Source organism: Bubalus bubalis, chromosome 9, assembly GCF_019923935.1.
Source record: "Bubalus bubalis isolate 160015118507 breed Murrah chromosome 9, NDDB_SH_1, whole genome shotgun sequence".
Lineage (NCBI taxonomy): Eukaryota > Metazoa > Chordata > Mammalia > Artiodactyla > Bovidae > Bubalus > Bubalus bubalis.
Window position 1 is genome coordinate 49,807,387 of NC_059165.1, and position 24,531 is coordinate 49,831,917.

The 24,531-nt window shown below is 52.1% G+C and overlaps 1 protein-coding gene across 4 annotated transcripts in view; it reads left to right on the forward strand.

Moving 5' to 3' along the window:
• CSF1R (colony stimulating factor 1 receptor) overlaps positions 1-24,531 on the forward strand; it is a 75,517-nt gene that overhangs the window by 42,555 nt on the left and 8,431 nt on the right. For all 4 annotated transcript variants that reach the window (XM_006043071.4, XM_044947463.2, XM_044947464.2 and 1 more), the window contains 10 exons: positions 1,523-1,756; positions 6,583-6,840; positions 7,270-7,554; positions 9,613-9,749; positions 10,410-10,569; positions 14,893-15,079; positions 17,779-17,894; positions 18,027-18,147; positions 18,223-18,410; positions 19,991-20,106. In XM_006043071.4, coding sequence (XP_006043133.3) covers positions 1,708-1,756; positions 6,583-6,840; positions 7,270-7,554; positions 9,613-9,749; positions 10,410-10,569; positions 14,893-15,079; positions 17,779-17,894; positions 18,027-18,147; positions 18,223-18,410; positions 19,991-20,106 — 1,617 coding nt within the window. In that variant the 5' untranslated portion in view covers positions 1,523-1,707. The remainder of the gene's footprint in view (positions 1-1,522; positions 1,757-6,582; positions 6,841-7,269; positions 7,555-9,612; positions 9,750-10,409; positions 10,570-14,892; positions 15,080-17,778; positions 17,895-18,026; positions 18,148-18,222; positions 18,411-19,990; positions 20,107-24,531) is intronic.

Sequence of the window (24,531 nt, forward strand, 5' to 3'; positions counted from 1 at the left end):
AGGCAGGGAAGCTTTCAATGTTTTATCTTTGAGTTAGCTGTGGGTTCTTTTATATATGCTTTTAATAGTTTTGAGGATGTTTGTTTTCATTTCTAGTCTTTGGGGGTTTTATCATGAAAGCATGTTAGGTTTTATTAAAGGCTTTTTTCTGTGTCAGTTGAGATAATCATGTGAAATTCTCTCATTCTATTATTGTGATGTCGATTTTCTTGTACTGAGCCACCTCTTCATTTGTTGGATAATCCCAGTTGATCATGGTGTATAATCATTTTAATATGCTGTCGGGTTTGGTTTGCTGGAATTTGGTTGAGTATGTTTGCAGTTAGGTTCATCAGAGAAATCCATCTATAGTTTTCTTATGATATCCTTCTTTGTTGATGGAATCAGTTACTGTAGCCCTCATAGAATGAGTTGTGAAGAGCCCAGTCATCTTCTATTCTTTTGAGTGAGCTTGAGACGAATCGGGATTAATTCTTTAAGTGCTTTGCTTTGTTGGGTGGTTTTTATTGATTGACTGAATATCTTTGATAGTTATAGGTCTGGTCAGAGTTTCTATGTCTTTTAGTTTGTTTTCATGATTTGTAAAGGTTCAAAACACTTTGCTAAGACAGAAATGTATTTGTAATACTTATATTTCTAAGTCGATGGAAATATTAATCATTTTCCTGGATCAATGTTTACTGAGTGGATTTTTTTTTTTTAGATTCTAGAATTAATTTTATAACCATTTGAATAGAAATAAAAGCACTGAAAGAATCAACTAAAAGTGGTAAATGCAGTTGCATCCAGGAGAGGTGGCAGAGAGATGCTAATTTTCTTAGAATACAGCAGCACAGTTTAACCCTTTGTAAAAGTAAACAAACTTAATTAGTCCAGAAAAAGGCAGTTCTATAGCCAGGTGGTTGCTGTTGTTCGGTTGCTAAGTCATGTCCACTCTTTGGGACCTCATGGGCTGCAGCATGCAACGCTTTCCTGTCCTTTACTACCTCCCGAAGTTTGCTCAAATTTATATCCATTGAGTCAATGATGCTATTCAATCTTATCCTCTTCAGGTTGCCCAGATCCAAATTCCACCTCCATTTGGTAGCTATGTGACCTTGGGCAAGTTTATAGTGTTTGAGCTCTCCGAACCTCAATTTTCCCATTGTAAATTGGGAATGATAACAGTACCTACTGTATAAAATTTTTATGGGAACAAAAGGGGACAGTGGTATGTAAAGGTTTGGCTGGTGAGTGTCCTGTAAATGGAAGCTTCTTGATACTATCTGTTATCAGGCTTGTCCAGACCAACCTAACTTCCTTTTCCACTTAGCAAGAGCCCCCTGCTGCTCTGGAGACCCCCATGTGTACAGTCAACTGCCTAACACTGGGCATGTCTCTTCTCCCAGGGCCCCTTAGAGGTGGCTTCGGAAGGGCTCTGAACTTAGCAGTCCTACCCTTACTCCAACCCCGCCCCCTGGGGGGGCATGTCTTTATTTATTTTTTAATCAAGATTTCCAAACTCTGTGGTTGCCTTGCCTAGCTAAAAGAGGAAGAGGGGGATCAGCCCAAGGAGAAGGAGGAAGAGGAAAACAAGACAAACATCCAGTGCTAGTGGAGAGGAACACATGTCCAGTGGGTCTGGTCCCGTCAGGGCTGGTGTCCGAGAATCCGGTTCTCTGCCCCACTGCGAGCCCTGCATCAGCCTGCTGCTTTCCTGCTAAGGCCATGGGCCCACGGACCCTACTGATCCTGCTGGTGGTCACAGCTTGGCATGGTAAGAGCAGAACCAAGCCTTGGGGGGTGTGGGGTGGGGACAGGGTTGTAACAGGGTTCCAAGGGAAGGATTCTCTAAACCTCTGCCCCTCACTAGGGGTCTCCACTCTGCGTTTTCATCTCCCCAGGCCTGGACTGCGGGTGTGTGGGTGTCTGCTCCAGAAAGGCAGTGGAGGGAAAGCGGGTATGAACTGGGTGGAACCAGCCTGGCCAGGGCTGTGGATCTGGCCCAGCTCAGATGGTGACTGTCCATGTGTCCTGAACACATCCCTGTGCCCTCAGGGCTCTTTAGTGCCTACTGAATGGTCAACAGCATGTTTTGGGGGGTGATGGAGCAGACAAAATGCTCCTCAAACCCCACTGTGCACACAGATCCCCCGGGGATCGTGTTACAGTGCAGACTCTGACTCTGTCGGTCTCAGGGGTGACCTGAGATTCTTCATGACTAGCGAGTTCCTAGGAGATGCCTGGTCCAGACCTACACTGGGCAGAGAGGCCCTGAGAGCCCCTCATGGCTCCGCTGACACTGCCAGTGTGGGACTCACGAGGCGAATGAGGCAGGATGTGACTTGGAGGGGCCTGAAGAGGCAATGGTCCTTCCTTGGACGGCTTGGGCAAGAGGTCAGAAGGAGAGGTAAGAGGTTAGCCTCTCTGGCCCAGGGCTCAGGAGAGGTAAATTTGGGACGAGAGTGTACAGGGCTAGCAGCTTGTCTCGGGGGAGGACAGCGGGGGTCTGCTAGGCTGAAATCCTCCCAAACACAGGCTGCGGGGCCTCAGGACAGAGAGCTGTGAAGCAGGCCCCACCTGAATCCCACCCCTCTGACAGCATCAGTGATGCAGGATCTCCTGCTAGGAGGGTCCCTAACTGAGGCTGGGGGCTGGGTGCTGGACTTGTGTCTACAGTCGGCCCAACAAACACATGTTAAGTTCTTTTGGCCACTCTGTGCAGCATATGGGATCAAACCCATGCCCCCTGCACTGGGAGTGTGGTCTTCACCATTGGATCACCAGGGAAGCCCCTAAATTTTGCTGCATATTTGGAGGAACCCTGAGGAAGGATGGGGACTGTGGGTGGGGTAGGAAGGCAGCAGCATCTCCAGCCTTCCCACAGTCCTGTGGCTGCAAGACCCCGAGGAATAGGTGCGTCTGGTCCCTGAGGAGGAGATGGCCACTGAAGGGCTTTTTTGGGCCCAGTCAGTTCCACTGGGCTTGCAAGTCTGTCCTCTTTTGTTGAGATGAATTTATGTGTAGTAGAAAGCATTGATTCTTAAGTATACCTGTGATGAGATTTGACAAGTATATATGCTTGTGTCCCCACCATCTCAATTAAGATAGACACTATTCCCCTCATCCTAGAAAGCTTTGTGGGTTTTATTTCACTCTTTTGTCCTATCCTCCTGCCCAGAAAATGCCTGTGGGAGACTGATGGGGGATGGAGAAGCTGTCCAGCATCTTGCCTCAAAGGAAAGAAGAGATGGGGACTGCAGGCTGGAAGTCTACTTTTTCAGTAGACCAGTGATGAATGAGGGGCAGTTGTGAGGAAGTTGGGGGACAGAATCACTGCACCCTAGAGACCAGAAGAGACTCACTAAGACTCAGGGCCAAGGAGGAGGCTGTGCCCCAAACCTTGGCATGCTGTGTGTGTGTATGTTTGTGTGTGTGCATATGTATATGTTTGTGTCTCTGTGTGTGTACGCCTGTTTTTTGCATGTGTATGTGTGTATATTTGTGTATGTGTGTGCATGTTTGTGTGTGTATGTTTGTGTGTATATGTGTGTATGTTTGTCTATTTTTGTGTGTGTGTATATGTTTGTGTATGTATGTGTTGGGGGAGAGGTGGGGGTGTGGGGGCACACCCTGGGAGCTGATGATAAGGGGGGTCTCCCAGGCAAGCGGGAGGGGGTGAGAAGGTTTGGGGAGATGAGATGGTGGGGTGAAGGGGCAGAAGGGGTCCAGCCCCCACCCAGGGAGTAAAGGCCTGAGCAAGCTTTTCCTTCCCTCCTGTCAAGCCAGCAGTGGGCAGCTGGAGCGGAAGCTGAGGGTGTCAGCCCTGTCCTGCATGAGTACTCGAGACGACAGGACAAAATAAGATAATGCCTCTCTGACTACACTTCCAGGAGGCTGAGGCTGGAGTTAGAGGACAGGGGAGGGGTGGGGGAGGGAGAAGGCCTGTGAGACCCAGCAGGGGCAGAAGCGAAATACAGAGTCACAGAATCTGAGACCGTGGGATGCTACAGGCATAGGCTGTGACCTTTAAAAGTTAGCACTTCAGCTGTCAGAGTGTCAGGATCAGAGAGGAGGTTAGGAGAGTAGTAGATGAAGCAATAACACAGGACAGGAGAGCTGACTCAGCCAGAGGTGGTGTATCACCTCCTTGAATCCTCCCAGGACCTCTCAGAGGTGGAAATTCGGATTGTTCTCATTGAAAGAGTATCCTGAGGGTCAGAGGTTAAGCAGCCTACTTAGTTAGCAGGGTAGAGCCAAGTTTTGGACCCAGGTTGGCATAGCACAGTGGTAAAGAATCCTCCTGCCAATGCAGGAGATGCAAGAGACTTGGGCTTGATCTCTGGGTCAGGAAGATCCCCTGGAGGAGGAAGTGGCAACCCATTCCAGTATTCTTGCCTGAAGAATCCCATGGACAGGGGAGCCTGGCAGGCTAGAGTCCATGGGATCGCAAAAAGTCAAACATGGCTGAGCGATGACTGGCTGACATGAGTCCACAATCAAGCTCTTCCCTCCAGTCCCCCACCCCAACCCCGATGCCCTGCATGGCTGCAGCAGTAATAGGCTAGCACCTGCTCTGTTGGGACTTGCCAGCAGCCTGCCAAAAATGATGCTTGCCTCTCTCCCTGGGGGTCAGCAGCACAGGGAAGCCTGGCTACAACCCCCAGGTGTCGGCTTCCACAGTATTCCTCTGGTCACTCCATCCTTTATGCAGATCAGAAGCCTGCACATCTCTGATGTGTACAAAATCAAAACATAAATTAAGTCATCCTGAAATAATTTGACAGAGAGGATCTTTCTGATTCTGGGGTTTGTAGTGAGGGCAGGGTGCAGTGGAATGGAAAGACCCATTTAAGAAGCTTTTGTGCAGTACTTCCCTGGTGGTCCAGTGGTTAAGAATCCACCTTCCAATGCAGGGGACATGGGTTCAATCCCTGATCGGGGAACTAAGATCCCACATGCCACGTGGCGGCTAAGCCCACACACTTGCAGCTTCAGAGCACTTATGCTGCAACGAAAGATCTCACGTGCTGAAACTAAGACATGATGCAGCCAAATAAATAAATACACCTTTTTTTTTTTAAGAAGAAGCTTTTGTGCAAGATGATGAAGAGTCCCTGAATTTGCCTGGTTCCTTCAGGGTTGGGATGTCCATGGTCCCATCGCTGGGACAGACAGATTGGACTCAGTAGGGGGGTACCTAGCAGGTCAGTGGCAGAGCCGGGTCCCGCAGCCTGGGATATGCCAGTGCCCAGCAGGTGGTACTGCCTGTGTCGGGGGCTGAGGGGGTCTTTCCCCTAAAGGGGACAGTGGCCAGGAAGCAGAAGTGAGAGCCTCCCTGGGAGAAGGACTGCAGGCTGAGTGGAAATGGGGGCTAGGCCGGGTGCCAGCAATGTGTTTCCGCCTGCACAGGCTGGAGGGCGCCTGGCAGCCCCTCCAAGTCCTTGCATCAGCTCTCACTTCCCTCCTTTACCCCTATTTTAGGCCCTGGAAAAATGCTGACACTGCAGAGGCAACGGACCTTCTTCCCGGAGGGCCTGAGTTTCAAGTTCTCTTTTCTCCTTCAAGAAAATTTTCCTTAAAAGAGATTGTCCCTAGTAAACGCAGCAGTGCTGGGATGTTAGGGTGGGTTTCTGGGGGTAGACTAGATAGTAAATAGAATGGCTAACCTTTGCTGAGTTATTTATATTTGGTGACAGGTGATGTTCTAAAGCTTTCTGTGCATTTAAATCTCCCGACATCCCAATAAATGGGTACAATTTTGGCCCCCATTTTATGTGGGGAAACTGAGGCACAGAGCCTCTGAACCTCCCCACTGTGCTACAGACCAGATGTCCAGTGATGAGAGAAGGCACAGCAGAAGACTCGAACTCTGCCATGCTAAGATCCCACACCCCTTTTCTTCTTCTTTTATTTCTTTAAAATATTTTTTAAAGGTATATGCATTTTTATTTGTTTTTGGCCATATCGTGTGGCACGTGGAAGGGTCAAACCCGTGCCCTCTGCAGTGGAAGCTCAGAGTCTTACTCACTGGACCATCAGGGAAGCCCCTTTTTCTTCTTCCTCGTGTGAATTAATTCAGAGCACTTTGCCACGAACGTTCTATTCTTTTGTTTCTTCCAAGGACAGAGGAGCCTGGTGGGCTACAGTCTATGGGGTTGCAGAGAGTCAGACACGCCTGAGCGACTTTCACTTTTGCTTGTTTGAAGCCCCTTCTTTGAGCTAGGTGCTGGACTTCGTAGCAGGAATGCAGGCCATTTATTACATCAGGCTGAAGGAGTCCACTCCTGGGGAGAATGACGCAGACTGAGGCCAGAGGCTGCAGTAGCCCCCACGGGACAGTGGCTGGGTGGGAGGCCAAGAAAGCCCTCAGTCCCCTTCTCTCAGAGACATCAGAGATGTCAGTCCATCACAGAAGGTTTGGGGTAGGGCCTGAGTGAGTGACCGGAGAGGGGCAGGGATGTGTTCGAGGTGGTCCTGCAGTTGTAGCTGAACCCCAGAACCAGCAGCAGCCTGCCAGAGCAGCCCCCAGCTCAGATGCAGGGTATGGCCAGTGGGATGTCTCCTCAGCCCTCGCTTCTATCTGCCACTTCCCATCACCAGGTCAGGGGGTCCCGGTGATAGAGCCCAGTGGCCCTGAGCTGGTGGTGGAGCCAGGCACAGCGGTGACCTTGCGATGTATGAGCAATGGCAGCGTGAAGTGGGATGGCCCCATTTCCCCCTACTGGACTCTGGACTCTGACACCCCCAGAAGCATCCTCACCACAAACAATGCCACCTTCCTACACACGGGAACGTACCACTGCACTGAGCCTGGAGACCCCCTGGCGGGCACTGCTACTATCCACCTCTACGTCAAAGGTGAGGACTATGAGCCCCCTCCCAAGAGGACTAGCCCAGCAAGGCCCACCAAGAACGGCCAAGAGGGCTGGGCCCTGACCCGAGCCATCATAATAAGCCAACTCCACATTTACTGAGAACCTGCCACGAACAAGGACCTGTGGCAGTGCTTCTAATTTCATTCCTCACAACAACCCTGTGAGAAGGTTCTTGTTTCTGCCCATTTTCTAGATGCTCAGAGAGGCTGAGTCATTTGCCCAAGATCACACAGCATTAAATAGTGGGGCTGGACCTGCCCCAGAGCCCCCAAGCATCAGTTGAGCTTCCCTGGTATTATGTGACCTCAGGCAAATGAACAGCATCTCTGAGCTTCTCCGTCACCAATGTCCAGGGACCGGTTAGCGGGGTGGAGGGGGGGCCTTTGTAACCCTGTATCTCCATGCTCCCCAGACCCTGCTCGGCCCTGGAGGGTCCTGGCCGAGGAAGTGACGGTGTTGGAGGGTCAGGACGCGCTGCTGCCCTGTCTGCTCACCAACCCGGCACTGGAGGCCGGCGTCTCGCTGGTGCGGGTGCGCGGCCGGTCTGTCTTGCGCCAAACCAGGTACTCCTTCTCGCCCTGGTACGGCTTCACCATTCACAAGGCCAAGTTCATTGAGAGCCAGGACTACGAGTGCAGCGTTCTGGTGGCTGGCAGGGTGGTGAAGTCCCTCAGCATCCGGCTTAAAGTTCAGAAAGGTGCGTGGACAGGGACGACTTGAGAGCTGGTGCCTGGCGGAGGGGAAGTAAGGGTGGGTGCTTCGTTTCACCTCTTCCTTCCAGTCGTGCCTGCTTCATCCATGGGGCACCTGCTGAAGCAAGACCATGAAGTGTGAGGTACTGGGAGGCAGACCACATGTATGCTGATAACTCAACTGGGCAAGGTAGTCTCAGGTCGTGAAATAGGCTATGAAAAGCATTGAACTGGGTGGTGGAATAGAATGTGTGGGCGTGGGGAGCTCGTGGAGAGAGTGACATTTTATTTGAGTGGAAATGTGCATTATGAGAAGGTGGAAACAGCAGAGGAAACAGCAGGTCCACAGTCGTGAGCTGGGAACAGGCTTCAGATGTTCCAGGAATGGAAGGAGGGCCCAAAGCTCTCCCACCCCTTCAGACATGGATTCCTACTCGGGGCGCACCAGGTGCTGGGTGCTGAACGCAGGAGAGGGGGGGAACCGTGAGCAACACCATGGGGTGTCATGATGGCAGGTGCATGGGACGCCTCGGCATCGGCATCAGTGTGTTGAAGTCTCTCTTCTGTCTGCTCTCCCCTTGTTTCTGCTGGGCTGGTAAATGGATTCTGGTTTCTGGGAGGACTGGTGTGAGTCAGCAGGACCCCCAGGATCAGAATCTGAGCCTGAGACAGGAAGCAAGCATGTGTAATGAGGCCAGGGTCCGAGTGGCAGGGCTGGCCCAAGGGCCTGTGCCCTGAGCCCACAAAACCTGTCCAGGAAGCCAAGGGAACCCACTCTGTGTGCAGAGGAGCCAGGCAGCACCTTTCCCTGCAGCCCACCTTGCAGAGGGATCCCAGGGCCCTCGTTTCACCATGACTCTGTGACATGAGTGCACTCCTTAACATCTGACCCTGAAAAATGGAGTTAGGTTATCTTTCAACAACAGCCACAGCCAGAGATGTTAATTCATAGGCTAGGGCTTCCCTCATAGCTCAGTTGGTAAAGAATCTGCCTGAAGTGCAGGAGACTTGGGTTCGATTCTTAGGTCAAGAAGATCCCCTGAAGAAGGAAATGACAACCCACTCCAGTATTCTTGCCTGGAGAGTCCCGTGGACAGAGGAGCCTGCCAGGCTACAGGCCATGGAGTCTCAGGAGTCGGACATGACTGAGCGATTAAACCACGACTGCTATGTTTTAGGCACTGGGTTAGCTGTGCCTAAACTAGGCATACCACACTAGGGATACCACCTTCATTTACTGTTGATGACAGATGAGAGAGAAAGCAAATAAATGTGATGAACAAGAAACCAAGCTGAAGAGATATGGGTAGGGGAATCCATGGGAGTCTCCAGGCAAGAATACTAGAGTGGGTTGCCATGCCCTCCTCCAGGGGATCTTCCCGACCCAGGGATCGAACCCAAGTCTCTTACGTCTCCTGTATTGGCAGGTGGGTTCTTTACCACTAGAGCCACCTGGGAAGCCCAAAGCTAATTCAGCTAACCTGCGACAGGAGGCCCCTCTGAGGAATGTTTGACCTGAAGATGTGAAGGATGAGAACAACCAGTTGAAGTGTGGTTGTTGCGTGGATCAGGCATTCCCAAAGGGAAGGGCAAGGGCACGTCTTTGGGTGGGAGGGGCCACGTGGCTGCAGAGCGGTGAGGGATGGCAAGTGCATACAGGTTGGGAGCAGGGTCTGGGGAGGTACGAGGGACTGCAGCTTTTAGTCTGAGTGATGAGAAGCCGCTGAATGTTAGCACAAGAGAGGAGCGTGATCCAATCTTCCTTGTAAGGAGCTGACGTTGGCTGCTGTTGGCCTCACAGTTGGCTGCTGTGAGGAAGCAGGGAGGCCTTCCAGGTGGCTGCAGGAGTCCAGAGCAGAGGGGAAGGGTGTGACTGGGGAGAGGCGCTGGTGATGGAGCCAAGGGGACTCTTCAAGGTCCATTTAGGAGATGGGACTTGTTGCGGGGAAAACTGAGGTGCCATGGCTGCCTCCCAGGATTTGGGAAGGGAGCCTGGGCCCATGGCAGGAAGCAGAGTGGCAGCTCTGGCCTAGGTGCTCATGGGTGCCTTCCCCTGACCTCAGTCATCCCAGGACCGCCGACCTTGACATTGGAGCCTGAAGAGCTGGTGCGGATTCAAGGGGAGACTGCCAAGATCCTGTGCTCAGCCAGTGACGTTGATGTCAACTTTGACGTCTTCCTTCAACGTGGAGACACAAAAGTCAGTACCTGGGGAGGGGGTGGGGTCCTGCCTGTCCTCCTGGCACTCCAGGCCCCACCTCAAGCTGGCACTGGGAGCTGAGGGCATAGCTCAGGACCAGAGAGGGGAGTAACTCACCCAAGGTCTCACTGCTGGTCAGTAGATGATGCAGAAGCAAATCTCAGGCTCCTGCATCTGCACATTGTGATGGGAGAGGGAGGAGGCAGGATTCCACCCCCTTGACTCATGACCTTTGCCCTAGCCTGTAGACAAGAGGCACATGTCAGCTCAATTCTGACTTTGCAAGAGGTTCCAAGGCCACCTCTGAGGCCCATGAATGTAAGGATTATTTCTGAAAAACTCTAGAGAGAGGAAGAGGGAGTTTTCTCAGGAGGAAATGGCATTAGGCCACTTCTAAGAACATACTTCCTCCCCATGCCTTCCGCATGCCAGGCATAGCCCTATGCCATTTGCATTCTCCATCTCACTCACTCTTCACTACAACCCTAGAAGCATGGGCCAGTGTCAGTCCCAACTTGCAGATGAAGAAACGGAGGCTCACAGTTCAGTCCCTGCCCAAGGAAAGGCACATAGTAATCCTTAAAGGCTGAGGATTAGAACCCAGCTCTTTCTAATTCCTAAATGACCTCTGTATACCATTTCTATTCCTTCTGGATGCAGCTCGCAATCTCTCAACAATCCGACTTCCGTGACAACCGTTATCAAAAAGTCCTGACCCTCGAACTCGATCACGTAGGCTTCCAAGATGCTGGCAACTACACTTGTGTGGCCACCAATGCCCGCGGCGTCCACACTACCTCCATGGTCTTCCGGGTGGTAGGTAAGCATCGGGGTGGTGGAGGGTCAGCACGGATCCTGGGGCGAGGGGGTGCATATGGGGATTGAGAAAGAGGGAGCTGATGTTAAAAAAAGGAGTAGACACTGTTGGAATAGCTCGCTAGAATCCCCCTTTTCTCAGCCTGGCTAGGGAGCCATGTCTGTGTCAGCCCTCTGATTGATTCTCAGAGTCCTCCCTCTCTCCCACCTTGGAGGTCCCACAGTGCACAGCTGCATCTCATTCCAGCATCATTTTGTTGTGTTTTGGGATTGATGTCCAGTAGGTCCCTCCTGGACTTTGCTGTTCACTCATTCATTCATTCCTGCATGCCTGGGACTCACATCACATGGGCATGTGAATAGACAGCAGGCACCCTGGGTGGGCATGCAAGAAGCCTGAGGTGTCCTGGGAACACCAAGGGGGACTCCCCAACAAAGGCTTGGACTAAATGGACTCTAAGCTGGGCCCAGAAGAATGGAGGTGGGTTAGTCAGGCAGAGGGGAGGGGAGGGAAGGGGAACAGCACTTCAGCAGAGGGAACAGCATATGCAAGGCTCAAAGGCAAAGAGAACAAGAGCATCTGAGGCATCCAGAGAAACCGACAACAGCAGGGACACGAAGGGGTGGTGGGGTGGTGGTCATAGGAAAGCGGGGCAGAGGGTAGTATCCGAGAGCAAGTTGAACCGGTAGCTTGCCTCATCTCTGGTGGGCGGGCGTCAAAGGTCTTAAGAGGAGAGTGATGGGATCAGATGGCAGAGAGGATGCAGGAGTGGTGGCCAGGAGCCCGCGGTCCTGAGCCACATTCCAGCCTGCCTCCACCAATGACATAGGTAGGTTGCTTAAACTCTTTCCCCATCTGCAAAATAGGGATCCTAACAGTAAGTGTCTCATAGGTTTGCTCTGAGAATTCATTGAATGTATCGGAACTAACTAGGGCAGGGCCTGGCACAGAGTAAATGCTCAGCATGCCTGAGGAGATGTCATTTGAGAAAGCTCTGCCCTGTGTCATGTGGCTTGGATAGGAGACTCGAGGCTGGAGGCCCATCAGGGCAGTTAACGTGGTGTTCCAGGCCAGAGATGGTGAAGGGTGCTGGATTATGGTGGGGACCCCGGAGAGTCTGTTATCCAAAACAATCTAGGCGGGACAATGGCTGCTGGGACAAAGTAGAAAGGAGCCAAGATGACCAGACTGATTGGGGAGGAGGCAGCGACAGTCACTGGGCTGAGAATCCGGAGCAGAGGGCAGCTTCTTCAGGGTGGGGACAGGTTCAGAGTGCTTTCAGTTTGGCCACACCTCATGTATTAAGCTGGGAGCCTGAGGGGAGGCGGGAGGGCGAGCCTAAGAATCATTACCCTCACAGAACAAGTAATACATCAGGCTTGCAGGAGCACCTAAGCGCTGTTGTGGGCCTATCCTGTGCCAGCATCTCTGAGGGCTAAAGCAGGAGAGAACAGTGAACTGTCTCCCAGTTATGGATTCTAATCCTATCCGTTTTGTAGTGCAGACCTACAGTAGTCAGTCAACGGATGTTGTTTTCCTTCACTCTTCCTGCTAGATCCTTTTTAATGCGGGGGATCCAGTTACAAATGAGAGAGAAAATGTCCTGCCCACATGGAGTTTGTATTCTAGTTGGGAGAAGACAAGCGATAAGCAAAATAAGTTGTGAAAAAGACAATTGGGTAGGATTTTCAGCTTAAAATCGGGTGATCATCAAGGAAGACTTACTGGGAAACTGACATTTGAGCAAGGACTCGAAGTTGGTGAAGGACCATGCCATGTAGAATCTTGGAGAACAGAGCTGCAGACAGAGGGCAAGCAGTGTTTTTAAGGTGGGTCCAAGCTCACCATATGCAAGGAGTAAGTCAGCCAGTGTGGCTGGGTGGAGCTTGAGAGCAAATGTAGTACATGATGACATCAGAGGTGAAGGAGAAGGTCCTGGGAGGCCAGCGTGAGACCTGGGCTTTTCTTCTTGAGAGGGGATACCATTGGAGGGTTTGAGCAAAGGAGTGACATGATCTGACTTGAGGGTAGCAAGATGTAATATGGCTTTCTGGTGCTTTGTTGAGGACTGTCTATTGGGAGACGAGGGTAGAAGCCAGAAAACTGTTAGGAAACTCCTGCTACTAGTTTGAGCCAGAGGTGATGGTGACTTGATTAGGGAGGGATATGGTGGAGGTGATGGGAAGTGGTTGGAGTTTGGATGAATGAATGGCTGGCTGGCTGGCTAAGGGAGAAAGAGAGAAGAAAACAGCCTTGCCCTCAAAGCTCACAAGCCTGGAGAGAGAAGACAGCTACCTAAAGGGAGGACCAGATGCATGAAGAAGTGGAGTGGTGGTGGTGGTTTAGTCGCTAAGTCGTGTCTGACTCTTGCGACCCCGTGGACTGTAGCCCGCCAGGCTCCTCTGTCCATGGGATTCTCTAGGCAAGAATACTGGAGTGGGTTGCCATTTCCTTCTCCAGGGGGTCTTCCAAACCCAGGAATTGAACCCGGGTCTCCTGCACTGCCGGCAGATTCTTTACCAACTGAGCCACCAGGGAAGCCCGAAGTAGTGTGGATGTGGTGCCTAATGACTGTACAGTCTCAAAGGGCCGCAGCGGGTATCCTGCTAAGTGAGATATATCAGACAGAGAAAGACAAGTACTATGCAATATTGCTTATATGTGGAATCTTAAAAATACCACAAAGGGACTTCTCTTCTGGTCCAGTGGTTAAGATTTCACCTTCCAATGCAGGGGCTGTGGGTTCAATCTTTGGTTGGGGAACTAAGATCCCACACGCTGCAGGATGCAGCCAAAAACTTAAAATAAGTAAAACTTGGGGAAAAGATCCTTTAAATATAAATAAATTTAAAAATTTAAAATACCACAAACTAATGAATATCACAAAAAAGAGGCTGACTCACAGAGAACAAACTAGGGGTTACCAGTGGGGAGAGGGAAGGTCGGGGGGTGGCATATAGCAGCAGGGGATTAAGAGGTAGAAACTTTTATGTATAAAATCAATAAGCTACAAGGATGTGTTATACAACACAGGGAACATAGTTAATCATTTTTAACAACTTTAAATGGAATATAACTTTTAAAAATTGTGAATCACTATGTTGGATAGCTGAAACTTATAAAATATTATATATCAACTATACCTCAGTTTTTAAAAAAGCAAAACAAATCCAGAGGAGGGAGTACTCCTTTACCCTGGAGTGATGGATGGAGTCTCTCTGGTGGGGGAGTCTTAGAGAATGAGAAGGATCTAAATAGAAGAAAGGAAGAATATGGGGTTCCTGGTGGAGGAAATGACTTGAGCAAAGAGCCCAGGTTGGCACTACTGTGGGGTGTTCTGAGGATATGAGAACACTAAGATGGGTGGAGAATTGTGTGTGTGTCTGTGTGTGCACATGTGAGTAGGAAGAGGGGCCATGGCTACATGGGCATAAAGTGAAAGTGAAAGTGAAGTCGCTCAGTCGTGTCCAACTCTTTGCGACCCCGTAGACTGTAGCCTACCAGGCTTCTCGGTCCATGGGATTCTCCAGGCAAGAATACTGGAGAATTCAGGTATAAGTAGCAGAAATCAACTCAAACAGACCTCACCAAAAGAGGATTTTATTGGCCTTATAGCTAAAGCAAAACAAAACAAAACATGGTTATGAGCTTCTGGGACAGTTGGATTTTGATGTTCAGATGTGGACAAGAAACTATTGTTTTCCAACCCTTGGCTCTATATTTTTCTTGTGGGGCAGCACCAAGCTTGGAAACCCCAGTGGAATGAAAGCTTCTCTTTTCCTCCAGTTCCAACAGAAACCATAGGAATGAGTGCCATGGACTCACTCATTCCTACCCGCAACCAATCACGATCCAAAGGGCACAGATTACCCTGATTGGTTGGCCTGGGTCACATGCCCACTTTAGAACTGGATATGGAAGTTGCATTGATTAAACTTCTACCAGAAAAGGGGGAAATATAAACTACTACCAGAAAGGGGGACATTTTTAGCTGCTAGAAAACATTTTATACAGTTATAACAAGATAGATATATTCTATTAATCTCTTTATTACATAAAAAAAGAGGTAGAGGTGCCAAGGAAGATAGGAATTTGCCCAGGTTCTTTCAGGAACTTGGAGATAAGGCTTTTGAGAGGGGTGGGAGTAGTGGGAAAAAGATGAGAGAGGGCAAGTTTTGGCTACAGGTCGGGTCTGTGTGACTGGCACATGCTAGGTACTCAGGGAGGGTCCAGCTGAAAGACTGGCTCCACAGGTGGATCACCAAATGAACACACAGACAGACATCTTCCCACTCATTCCAGATTTCTGTGCATTCTGCTTCCCAGACAGTGCCTACTTGAACTTAACCTCTGAGCAGAACCTCCTCCAAGAGGTGGCCGTGGGTGAGAAGCTTGAACTCAGAGTCAAGGTGGAGGCCTACCCAAGCCTGCAAAGTTTCAACTGGACCTATGAGGGTCCCTTCTTTGGTTCCCAGCCCAAGCTCAACTTTGAAACCACGAACAACACATACAGGTACCACCCACTAGCTCCCATCTGCATGGCCCACAGCCAGACAGAGAACACTTTAAGAGAGTCAGCACATTTGGGTCCTGTCTCAACCTTGACTAGGGGGTGAGCCCTTTCCCATTTCTAGGGCTCAGTGTTCTTGACTATGTAGAGCCTCAACATCAGTCATCTGTGTTTGAGATGTAGATGAAATTGGCATACCCTTTGTGCTGTATCCTTGGGAAATTAAATGACGTCCTCAAGAATTCTATCCTTTCTTGGGTGTGTGCATTCTGACGGTCACCCAAGGTCTCCTGAGCTTATTCATTCTCCTCTTTTGTGACTAATCCAAATGCAGAAGGTCATCCCCATGATTTCCACTCAGAGTCACACTCCTGATGGCAATTGCACGAGGTATCTAGAGCCACACACACAGGTTTGGGGGACTAGAGGGAATTAATATCTCTCAGTCACAGATATATCGAAAGTTCTTTAAAAACCTGCGGCCATCCACCCCTGAGAATTTCTCACCAGCTACTCTTCTCCACTGGATCAAAACTCTTCTTATGAAGGTCTGTCTGCCTGTGCACGCCCCCACCCTCCAGTCCCAGAGTCCTGAGTACTCTACATGCAGAGCATTTTAGAAATGTCTTTTTGTCTCCTGTGGACTCTCTCCTCAGGGTCTTACTTTCCTGCCCAAAGTGACCTAACCAGGCAGTTTCTAAACAAGAGAGTTTTTTCCCTAAGGAGGAACAATGATAACAAGTGTGAAAATAATCATTTCTCTACCCTGCTCTATTTCTAAAATTTTTCCTGGAGTAAGGAAACAGCAACCCACTCCAGTATTCTTACCTGGAAAATCCTATGGGCAGAGGAGCCTGGTGGGCTACAGTCCCTGGGGTCACAGAGGCAGACACAGCTGAGCGTGGGCACACTCCATCCATAGCTGCTTCACAGTGCTGTTAGTTACCACGTGCAGCAAAGCAAATCATCTGTATGTATACACATATCCCCTCTTTTTTGGACTTCTTTCCCATTCAGGTCATGACCACAGAGCATTGAGTAGAGTTCCCTGTGCTATACAGTAGCTCTCATTAATTACCTATTTTATACATAGAATCAACAATGTATATATGTCAATCCCAATCTCCCCATTCATCCCATCTCCCTTTTCCCCCATTGATATCCACGTTTGTTCTCTATGTCTGTCTCTATTTCTGCTTTATAAATAAGATCATCTATACCAATTTTTTCAGATATAACATGTATGTGTTAATATACGATACTTATTTTTCTCTTTCTGACTAACTTCACTCTCTATGACGGTCTCTAGGTCCAGCCACATCTCTAAAAATTACCCAACTTCATTCCCTTTTATGGCTAAGTAATATTCCATTGTATATACATACCACATCTTCTTTATTCCTCTACCATTTGAATGAGAGAGTACAGGTCCATTAAAGACAGCAAAAATGTGGGTCACATGCAATCACATCTTCTCTCACAACTGTGATGAACAGCCCTAATTCAGTTACGAATCATTTCCTGCGATGTCTAAATACAGCCTCAGAGTCCTTCTCAATACAGTCTTCAGGCTATATTTCCATCATAATTGGCTCATGAGAGGAGACCTGTTGCCATCTCTATGGTAGATAATCCCTGGACATCTTCCAACTCCCAAACTCTCTAGAGTTCTCTTTCTAGCTCTGGAAGCCCAAACCTCTTTGATTCCTGGATTCTTGTTTGTTGATCAACAGAATCAACAAAGATGTTCCTTTGTCCTCATCTTCTTCTTCTAGTTCCTTTCTTGTCCTTTCCAGCCAGGATTTCTAGCTTCCTCTCATCTAAAGGAGAAGTTCTGAACTGGAGTCTGCAGACACCTGGAAGGGGGCCGATCCATGGATATGTTTCAGGGGTCTGTAAGCAATAGGGACACTGTGGAAAAGAACCAGAGAGGTGCCCTTGAGCTCGGTAATCTGGGGCCTTTCAGCACAGGGCACCAAACTGAGCCCGTGTGATAGGTGTGTTCATCGTGGTGATTTGGACTCATGCAAAAAGTTAAATTCTTTCAGTTTAAGAAGCAGGTATTAGTTATCTCAAGAATTGACACATGTAGAGGGGTTCTATATGCCAACGAACTGGCTGAGTAAACACCATGGGTTTTAGTCTAGTAATGGCTGCAGGTATTTTCCAATGAAGGGGCAAGTGTCTGCAATGAGTCAGGCTCTCTGAATACAGATCCCTCACGCTCACAGAAAAACAAGCAAAGGGACAGAAAGGGTACGTATCCTTGCGTAAGGCCACACAGCTGGGAAATGGCAATGCTAGGACTGGAGCCCCCTGGCTGCTTCCTGCCTCCCTCCCTCCCAAAGCCCCTCCTGGGGGATAGAAGCTGACCAGGTACTGGCATTTTCAGCGAGGACTGTTTAGCCCAGTGAAGGTGGTGAAGGTAGATACATTCAGTGAGGCTTGCGGGCTTCTCCCCGCACTGGCACTGTACACGCTGCCTCCACTAAACCTCAGAACCAAAGTGCTTTGAGGATGAGAGAGGCAATTCAGGAAATCGGGTTGGTGGTTCTTCCATGTCTCAGTGGACCCAGGCTGGGTACCTGGCTCAGCCAAGGCCTTCGTGCCCCAGACCCTCGACCAAAAATAAAACCACCCCCTCTAAGGTGGTTGTCGGAACCCTCTGTCCTCACCCAAGACGGTCTGCTCCTCCCACACAGATACACCTCCAAGCTCACCCTGCCTCGCCTGAAGCCCTCCGAGGCCGGCCTCTACTCCTTCCAGGCTAGAAATGCCAGAGGCGAGGACACCCTGACCTTTGAACTCACCCTCCTATGTGAGTAGAAGGGCTTGGGGACACAGGGTCCCTGGGGCGGCCGAGATAGACGAGCTGGGGGAGGTTGGGCTGGGGCAGAGAAGGCTCAGGGTGGGCGGTCAGGCGAGGAGACTCAGGCCCTCTCTACCTCAGACCCCCCGGAGGTAGAAGTCATGTGGACCCTCTCCAATGGCTCTAAAGCCCTGCTCTGTGAAGCCTCCGGGTACCCCCAGCCCAATGTGACGTGGGTGCAGTGCAGCAGCCACACCAACAGGTAAGTGACTTCCCTCCTCACCTGGGCTCAAGGGCTGGGCACCCCAAAGCTCTGACCACATTCTGTGCTTCCCAGATGTGATAAGACCCACGTGCTGGTCCTGGAGGAGCCGAACCCTGACGTCCTGCACCAGAAGCCCTTCCACAAAGTGACCGTCCAGAGCCTGCTGACCCCTGGGACCTTGGAACACAACAGGACGTACGAGTGCAGGGCCCAGAACAGCATGGGGAACACCTCCGGGGCCTTGGGGCCCATCTCCGTAGGTGAGCCTTGGACCCCTGCTCCAGGCTGCGACAGGAGGGGTGCCCAGGGAACTATCCCCAGCCACTCCTGGGAGCCAAGGGCCAGAGTTTCAGTGCCGAGCAGATCCCAGCCATACCGAGTCTAGCTCTCCATGTGTGACTCTAGGCCCCTTGTGACCAAAGGCAGCAAGATGGGCAGTCTAGAACCCAGAGGGCTGGAAGTAGTAGGGGGAGAAGGGCAGAGGGGAAGCAGAGATCTAGACAGAAAGCAGCCTGAAGCAGCGGCAGCCTGATCTGGCCCCTCTGCCCTTACTCCTGCGCTTGAGCTGACTCATTAGTTCACAGGTGTGCATTTGAGACTCACAGGGGAGCAGGGCCTCCCCCGGGCTTAGAGTGACGGGCACAGGCGACTAATGAACACAGGCCCCGCCCCCAACCCAGGGCCAGCCTCTCCGGCCTTTCCCATCCTTCCCAGACTCCCTTCCGTCAGAGACAGTCCTATCCACCCGGGGCGCTGTGCGTGAGGGTGGGGGCAACTGCCACAGCAGCTTTGTCTGGAGGAAGACTCATCCCTCTGCATTGCACAAAGGCCGCATGTGGGTGAGTTCTCTGATTCTGAGAGGCCCAGGACTGTACAGGGCCACAGCACCCTCGGGCCTCTGAAAAGCAGGTTCGGCACCCACTGTGTGCCAGGCCCAGAGAGGACAGACTGGGGCTTCCGCCTGGCTCCAAGGGGCTCCTCCTAGCCTTGGAGTCCCAGTTCCACACGCGCTGCCCTGGCAGCTGTGTCCCAAGCTGGTGGTCCTATATTACAAATAAGAAAGCCAACATGTTGCTGAAGGCTTACACTGTGCCAGGCATCGTGCCAAGCGCCTTGCAGACACTATTTCAGTGCACTCGCCCAACCCCAGGAAGTTGCTTTAGTGCAGCCTACCTTCCCTCTTGGGGCGTGATGAACCTGAGGCTTTGGGAGAAGTCACAGGCTTGCTCTCACACCTCATAAGAGGTAGAAGTGAGGCTGAGTCTCAGGTTCATGCTGCTGATCTGGCCAGGGGGTGGAAATTAGGTCCTTCCCAACGCATCAAGGGAACTGGGGCTACTGATGTGGGAAGAGGAGACCTGGGTCCATGAGCCTGGCTTTCAGACTCTCGGAGGGCCGTGTGGTACCAGAGGGCACTCGGGGATGCTACAGGGACCTCCTGGGGAGGCAGATTTCAGTCCAGAAGGTCTCTCCGTCCAAGCTGGCCAGAGGTGTAGGTAATGAGCCTCCACATTGGGGGAGGGTTCAAGTCATGGCTGAGCCCCAGAGGCTTCTTACACAGGCAGGGGGTGGGTTGCGTGATCTGAGGGGCTCCCCTGGCTGCAGAGGCTGTGAGTCTGGGCAGGGTTTAGAGCTGGGCGTGGGCAGGGCTGGAGGGGGCTCCTCCCTGCCCCTGGCTGGGGGAGGGTCTGCAGGCTTCCTACTGAGAGGATACTTTGTTCAATCAGCAAGAATTTCGGGGGCATCTCCCGTGTTCCAGGCCACGGGCCTGTTCCAGTGGGGCCCGGGGTCTCAAAGGCCCCTTGGGCCGGCTCACGGCCCTGTCCGCCCTTCCGTGCAGGAGCCTCCATGCAGCCCCGCGATGAGCCCCTCTTCACACCAGTGCTGGTGGCCTGCATGTCGATCATGGCCTTGCTGCTGCTGCTGCTGCTGCTGCTCTTCTACAAGTACAAGCAGGTGAGCCGGGGTGGGGCGAGGCAGCCAGAGCCGGGGCAGCACCAGCGGGCCGCGCGGGTCCACCCGGCACGACCACTCACCCGGCGGCTGGCCATTCACGACCAGAGCTCTCCAGTGGGCGCCTGCTGTATGTCAGTGTGAGTGGCTGTGTGAGTCAAGACTCAAGCCGCTGGGGTTCTGCTCTCGTAGGCTTCGCTGTCTCGTGCAGGAAATGGCTGCTACCATGAAAGTGAGGGCGTGGATTACAGAGGAAAGATGCTACCAGGAGAGCCGTGGGAAGTCAGGAGAGGGTGAAGGTGGGATCCTCTTCCAGCTGGGGCTTTCAGGGGCACAAGAGGGGCCCCAGGGGCCAGGCCTGTGTCTCTGTCAGGTGGCAGGTGAGTTAGTGGAGGGAAGGCCTGATCATCATCATCCTCTTCATTATTTTTTAAAAATATGTATTTAGCTGTTTCAGGTCTTAGCTGTGGCACACCAGCTCTTTGGATACCCATAGGCTTCTCTAGTTGAGGTGCATGGGCTTACTCACACTTTCATATGCCCACTTAGTTGCTCCGTGGCGTGTGGGATCTTAGTTCCCCATCTAGGGATCGAACCCACGTCCCCTGCACTGGAAGGTGGATTCTTATCCACTGGACTGCAAGGAAGTCCCCATCCTCTTCAGTGTGCGTGCTAAGTTGCTTCAGTTGTATCTGACTCTGCGACCCGCCAGGCTCCTCTGTCCATGGGATTCTCCAGGCAAGAAGACTGGAGTGGGTTGCCATGCTGTCCTCCAGGGGATCTTCCCCACCTAGGGATCTGACCCAGGTCTCTTATGTCTCCTCCAGTGGCAGGCGAGTTCTTTACCACTAGCACCACCTGGGAAGCCCCTCCTCTTCATTATTTGATATTATTACGAATCAAGTCTGCTGTTAATTGCACTTTGACATTTAGTGCCCTGCCTGTCACTTTGAGTGCTCAATCGGTGATTGAGCAGTGATTTTAGGGGCATTTTTATGACATGTGTTACCTGTATCCTCTCATTTACCGCCCTCAGCAACCATGGCATGTGGGTAGTATCACTAATCCCATTTTACAGAGTTGGAAGCTAAGGTTCCAAGAGGTTGAGACAGATGCCCTAGTCTACAGCTGGCCAGTGGCAGAGGTTGGTTTTGAAACAGTCATTTTCTAAACCATTTTGCAAAACATGAAGTCATCTTATTTTACCCTCACGACAATCTGGAGGCAGGGACTAGAGCAGTCAGCATTCTACAGTAAGGAAATGGGCTTAGCAAGTTTGAAGGACCTGCTCAAGAATCCTAATTGCTTCCCACCCCAGAGCCCACGGTCTCCACCATTTAGCTGCACTGCCTGTCTATATGAAAGACCATTTCCGGTGTGGTTGGGCACTGACAGGGCCAGGCTAGAAGGCTGCGGCAGGCCAAAAGTGAAGGGATGGTTTCTGGCTGGCAGGGAAAGGAGTCTGCTTGGAGGCGGCGGCATGGCGTGGGTGAGACTGGCCATGGAGCATGGGGCAGGCAGCCAGGGGAAGAGGAGATTCAGGGCAAGGGTGTCTCTGGGGAGAGGGCAGTGTGCACAAAGAGTGGGGAAGACCACGGGGAGCACCGGAAACACTGATGCCTGGAAGAGGCTGCAGGTGGGGCATGTTGGAGGTCTGGACCCCATCCTGAAGGTTCAGGAGATGTGAACAACAGAATGAAGTGAGTTACAAATGAATAGCGCACCTGTGAGCCTCTTGCTGCCTTTTCTTCCCTGCACCTGCCTTGGGGGTTTTAGTGTAAGCTGAGGACTTGGAGTAGACAGGCGGATGCTGTGTCGGGGGTGCCCAGAGGCACACAGGGTGCTCGGTGCATATCGGCACCCAGCATGAGGGCGCAGCTCTGAGCGCAGCCTCCAGAATCTGGGGCCCCAGGTCAAGTCTTCAGGGATCTGGGTCCACCTCTGACACTGGCCATGAGACCTTTTGACTGGCAGACTGCAGGCTGTGGGACACTCAGCAAGATCCTGGGCTTGGACAGCGCTCAGACTGGACGATGAACACGCTGGGCCCAGGAGGAAGTTGGCTGGGGAAGCTAAGTTTGCTCACACATTTTGGGATTGGAGGGCTGTCTGAGGTTGGGCATCTCCTTGACTACACGCCCAAAGTGGTTGTCGGGCACTGCTCGCCCACCTCCAGGGGGACAGGACTTCAGTCACTCTCGTGGCCTCCCGTTCCTTCTCTGAGCAGCTCTGTTGCAAAGTTCTTCCTTATATGGAGCTGAAAGCTGCCTCCCTGCGCCCCACTGAGCTGCCTCCCCAGCCCTGCAGAGATTCCAGAGAAGTGTCCAGTTCCCCCTCCAGCCCTTTCTGCCTTGGACTGCCCAGGCCCCTTGGTCAGTTGTTGTTTGGGGACACTCGACCTTCTTTTCAAGGGACCATTTTTGGAACGTGTACTCCCAGGCACCTCTTATCCCATTTAGGAAATTGAACTGGCCCAAGTCCACCCAAGAACAAGAGAAGGAGGGCATCCCTGGGGTCAAGATGGCCATACCCTGACGTGATGGCCATGCCCGAGGGCTTACTGTCCAAGTGTCCTTTGCTTTGCCCCTTGGGGTTCTGAGCCTCGCCCTTTCCCTGGGGAGCTAGGCTGGCTTGTCCTCACTACCCAGGCCAGAGGAGAGGGTGGCCCCAATGGGGGGAAGGGTTACTTCTGTCCCAGGGCTGAGTCATCACCTTTCTGGCCTCCAGAAAGACCACAAGGGGGGCTGAGGGGGAAGAGAAAAGGGCAGGAGTCAGCAGGCTAGAGGCTAGAAGCAGGAGGGACGTGCGGAAGAAAGGACGACAGTGACAGGGAGGAGCAAGGGGGATGGTGGGAGGGGCAGTGGAGAGACTAGAATTCTCGGGAATGGGGGCCATAAAGGGGATGCACAGGAGGGTCCCTAAGATTTCTGGTGAGAACTGTTCAGATCTTCCCCTTCCCAAGACAGAAAGCATCCTCCCACCCAGACAGCAGTCCCGCATGGGGACTTTGATGATTCCATGCCCACCTCGGTCCGCAAGGGGAAGTGGCTGGGCCCGTTACAAGGAATAAGTGAGATGACGCATGTTGAGTGTGGAGCCCAGCGCCCACTCACAGGAAGTGCTCTGCAGGCACGTACTGACAGCATTCTATTCTCCTCAGGTCACCCAGAGGAGAGGCCCCTCTGGGCAGGAGCTCCCAGGAGCTCCACAGGAGGAGCCATGCGCAGGCGCGGCAGAGGCTGGGCAGAACTGGAGGCTGCCTTCCGAGAAGAGGGGTGGGGGCGCCTGAGACAGGCGGGAGAGAGTGGTGTCTTCCTCCAGCGATCAGGTCTGGGATTCAGAGGCTGAAGTCCCAGCCAGACAACCTCGCTTGCCTTGATCGCCCTCCCCTTCCCCACTCTCCCCTTCCCGGCTGACTCAGGCCCAGCTGCAGGGCCAGAGGAAGGAGAAGTGGCAAGGAGGAAAAGATGACCTTCACCGCGGTGGCTTCTGGAGATAGAAGTGGCCAGGAGAGGAAAAGGAATCCTTCCTGGTGCTGTCTCTGTCCTTTGAGTTGGAAAGGCAGCCACAGGCAGGGTTTGAATCCTCTGACACTCAGGAAATCTTCCTGTCCCATTTCAGGCTATCTGCTATAACTCTACCATGGCTCTCCTGATATTTACCCGTAGTCTCTTGTTCTGAATCAGAACCTGGAAGTTCTTCCTTATATCTAACTGCAGTCTCTCCCTCCAAACTACCATCTGGACGTTCTTCCTGATGGCTACCTAGGAGACTTCAGTCACAGGCCACCCTCCTCCCAGCACCCACTTGAGCTCCCCCCACCTCGAGGAGGGTGCCCCATGGAGGAGCCCAGCTGCTAAAAAACAGCCCAGCTGGCCTCCATGCCCCACGAGTGACCGGAAAGAGAGTTGGACTGCTGACCCGAGGCCTCGGTGTTCTCCAATGCCCCACCCCAGCTTCCACTTTCCACCTAAACTCTGTCTTCCATCAGCACTTCTCGTGGGCACCCCCTGGCATCATGCCCCCATGCAGCTGCCACCCTGGGCAGGAACGAGAGCGGTGGTCACTCCCCCGCAGTTCAGGCTCTGCCGCCAGCCGGCTGGTTGGAGCAGCATGGAGAGCCTGAGTGGGTGCGCCAGCTGCTCACTGTTGTGTGTGCGGGGTCTCTCTCTGTCTGTCCTTTAACTTTGTAAAGTCCGATGCATCACTCACCTGCATCAAGCCTAGGAGGTTTCTCCTGGCACTGAGAGAATTCACTCAGTGACTGGCAGCCCTCAAGACTCTCCTGCCTTCAGAACTGTGCCCGCTTGCCTCCAGCCCCATGGCACCTCCAGCCCCTCAGCCTCTCCAGGACCTTTAGCACCTCCACACCTCTGTCTCCCGCTGCTCCCCTGGCTGGCACCCTCTCACGTCCCCGGGGGCCCTCCC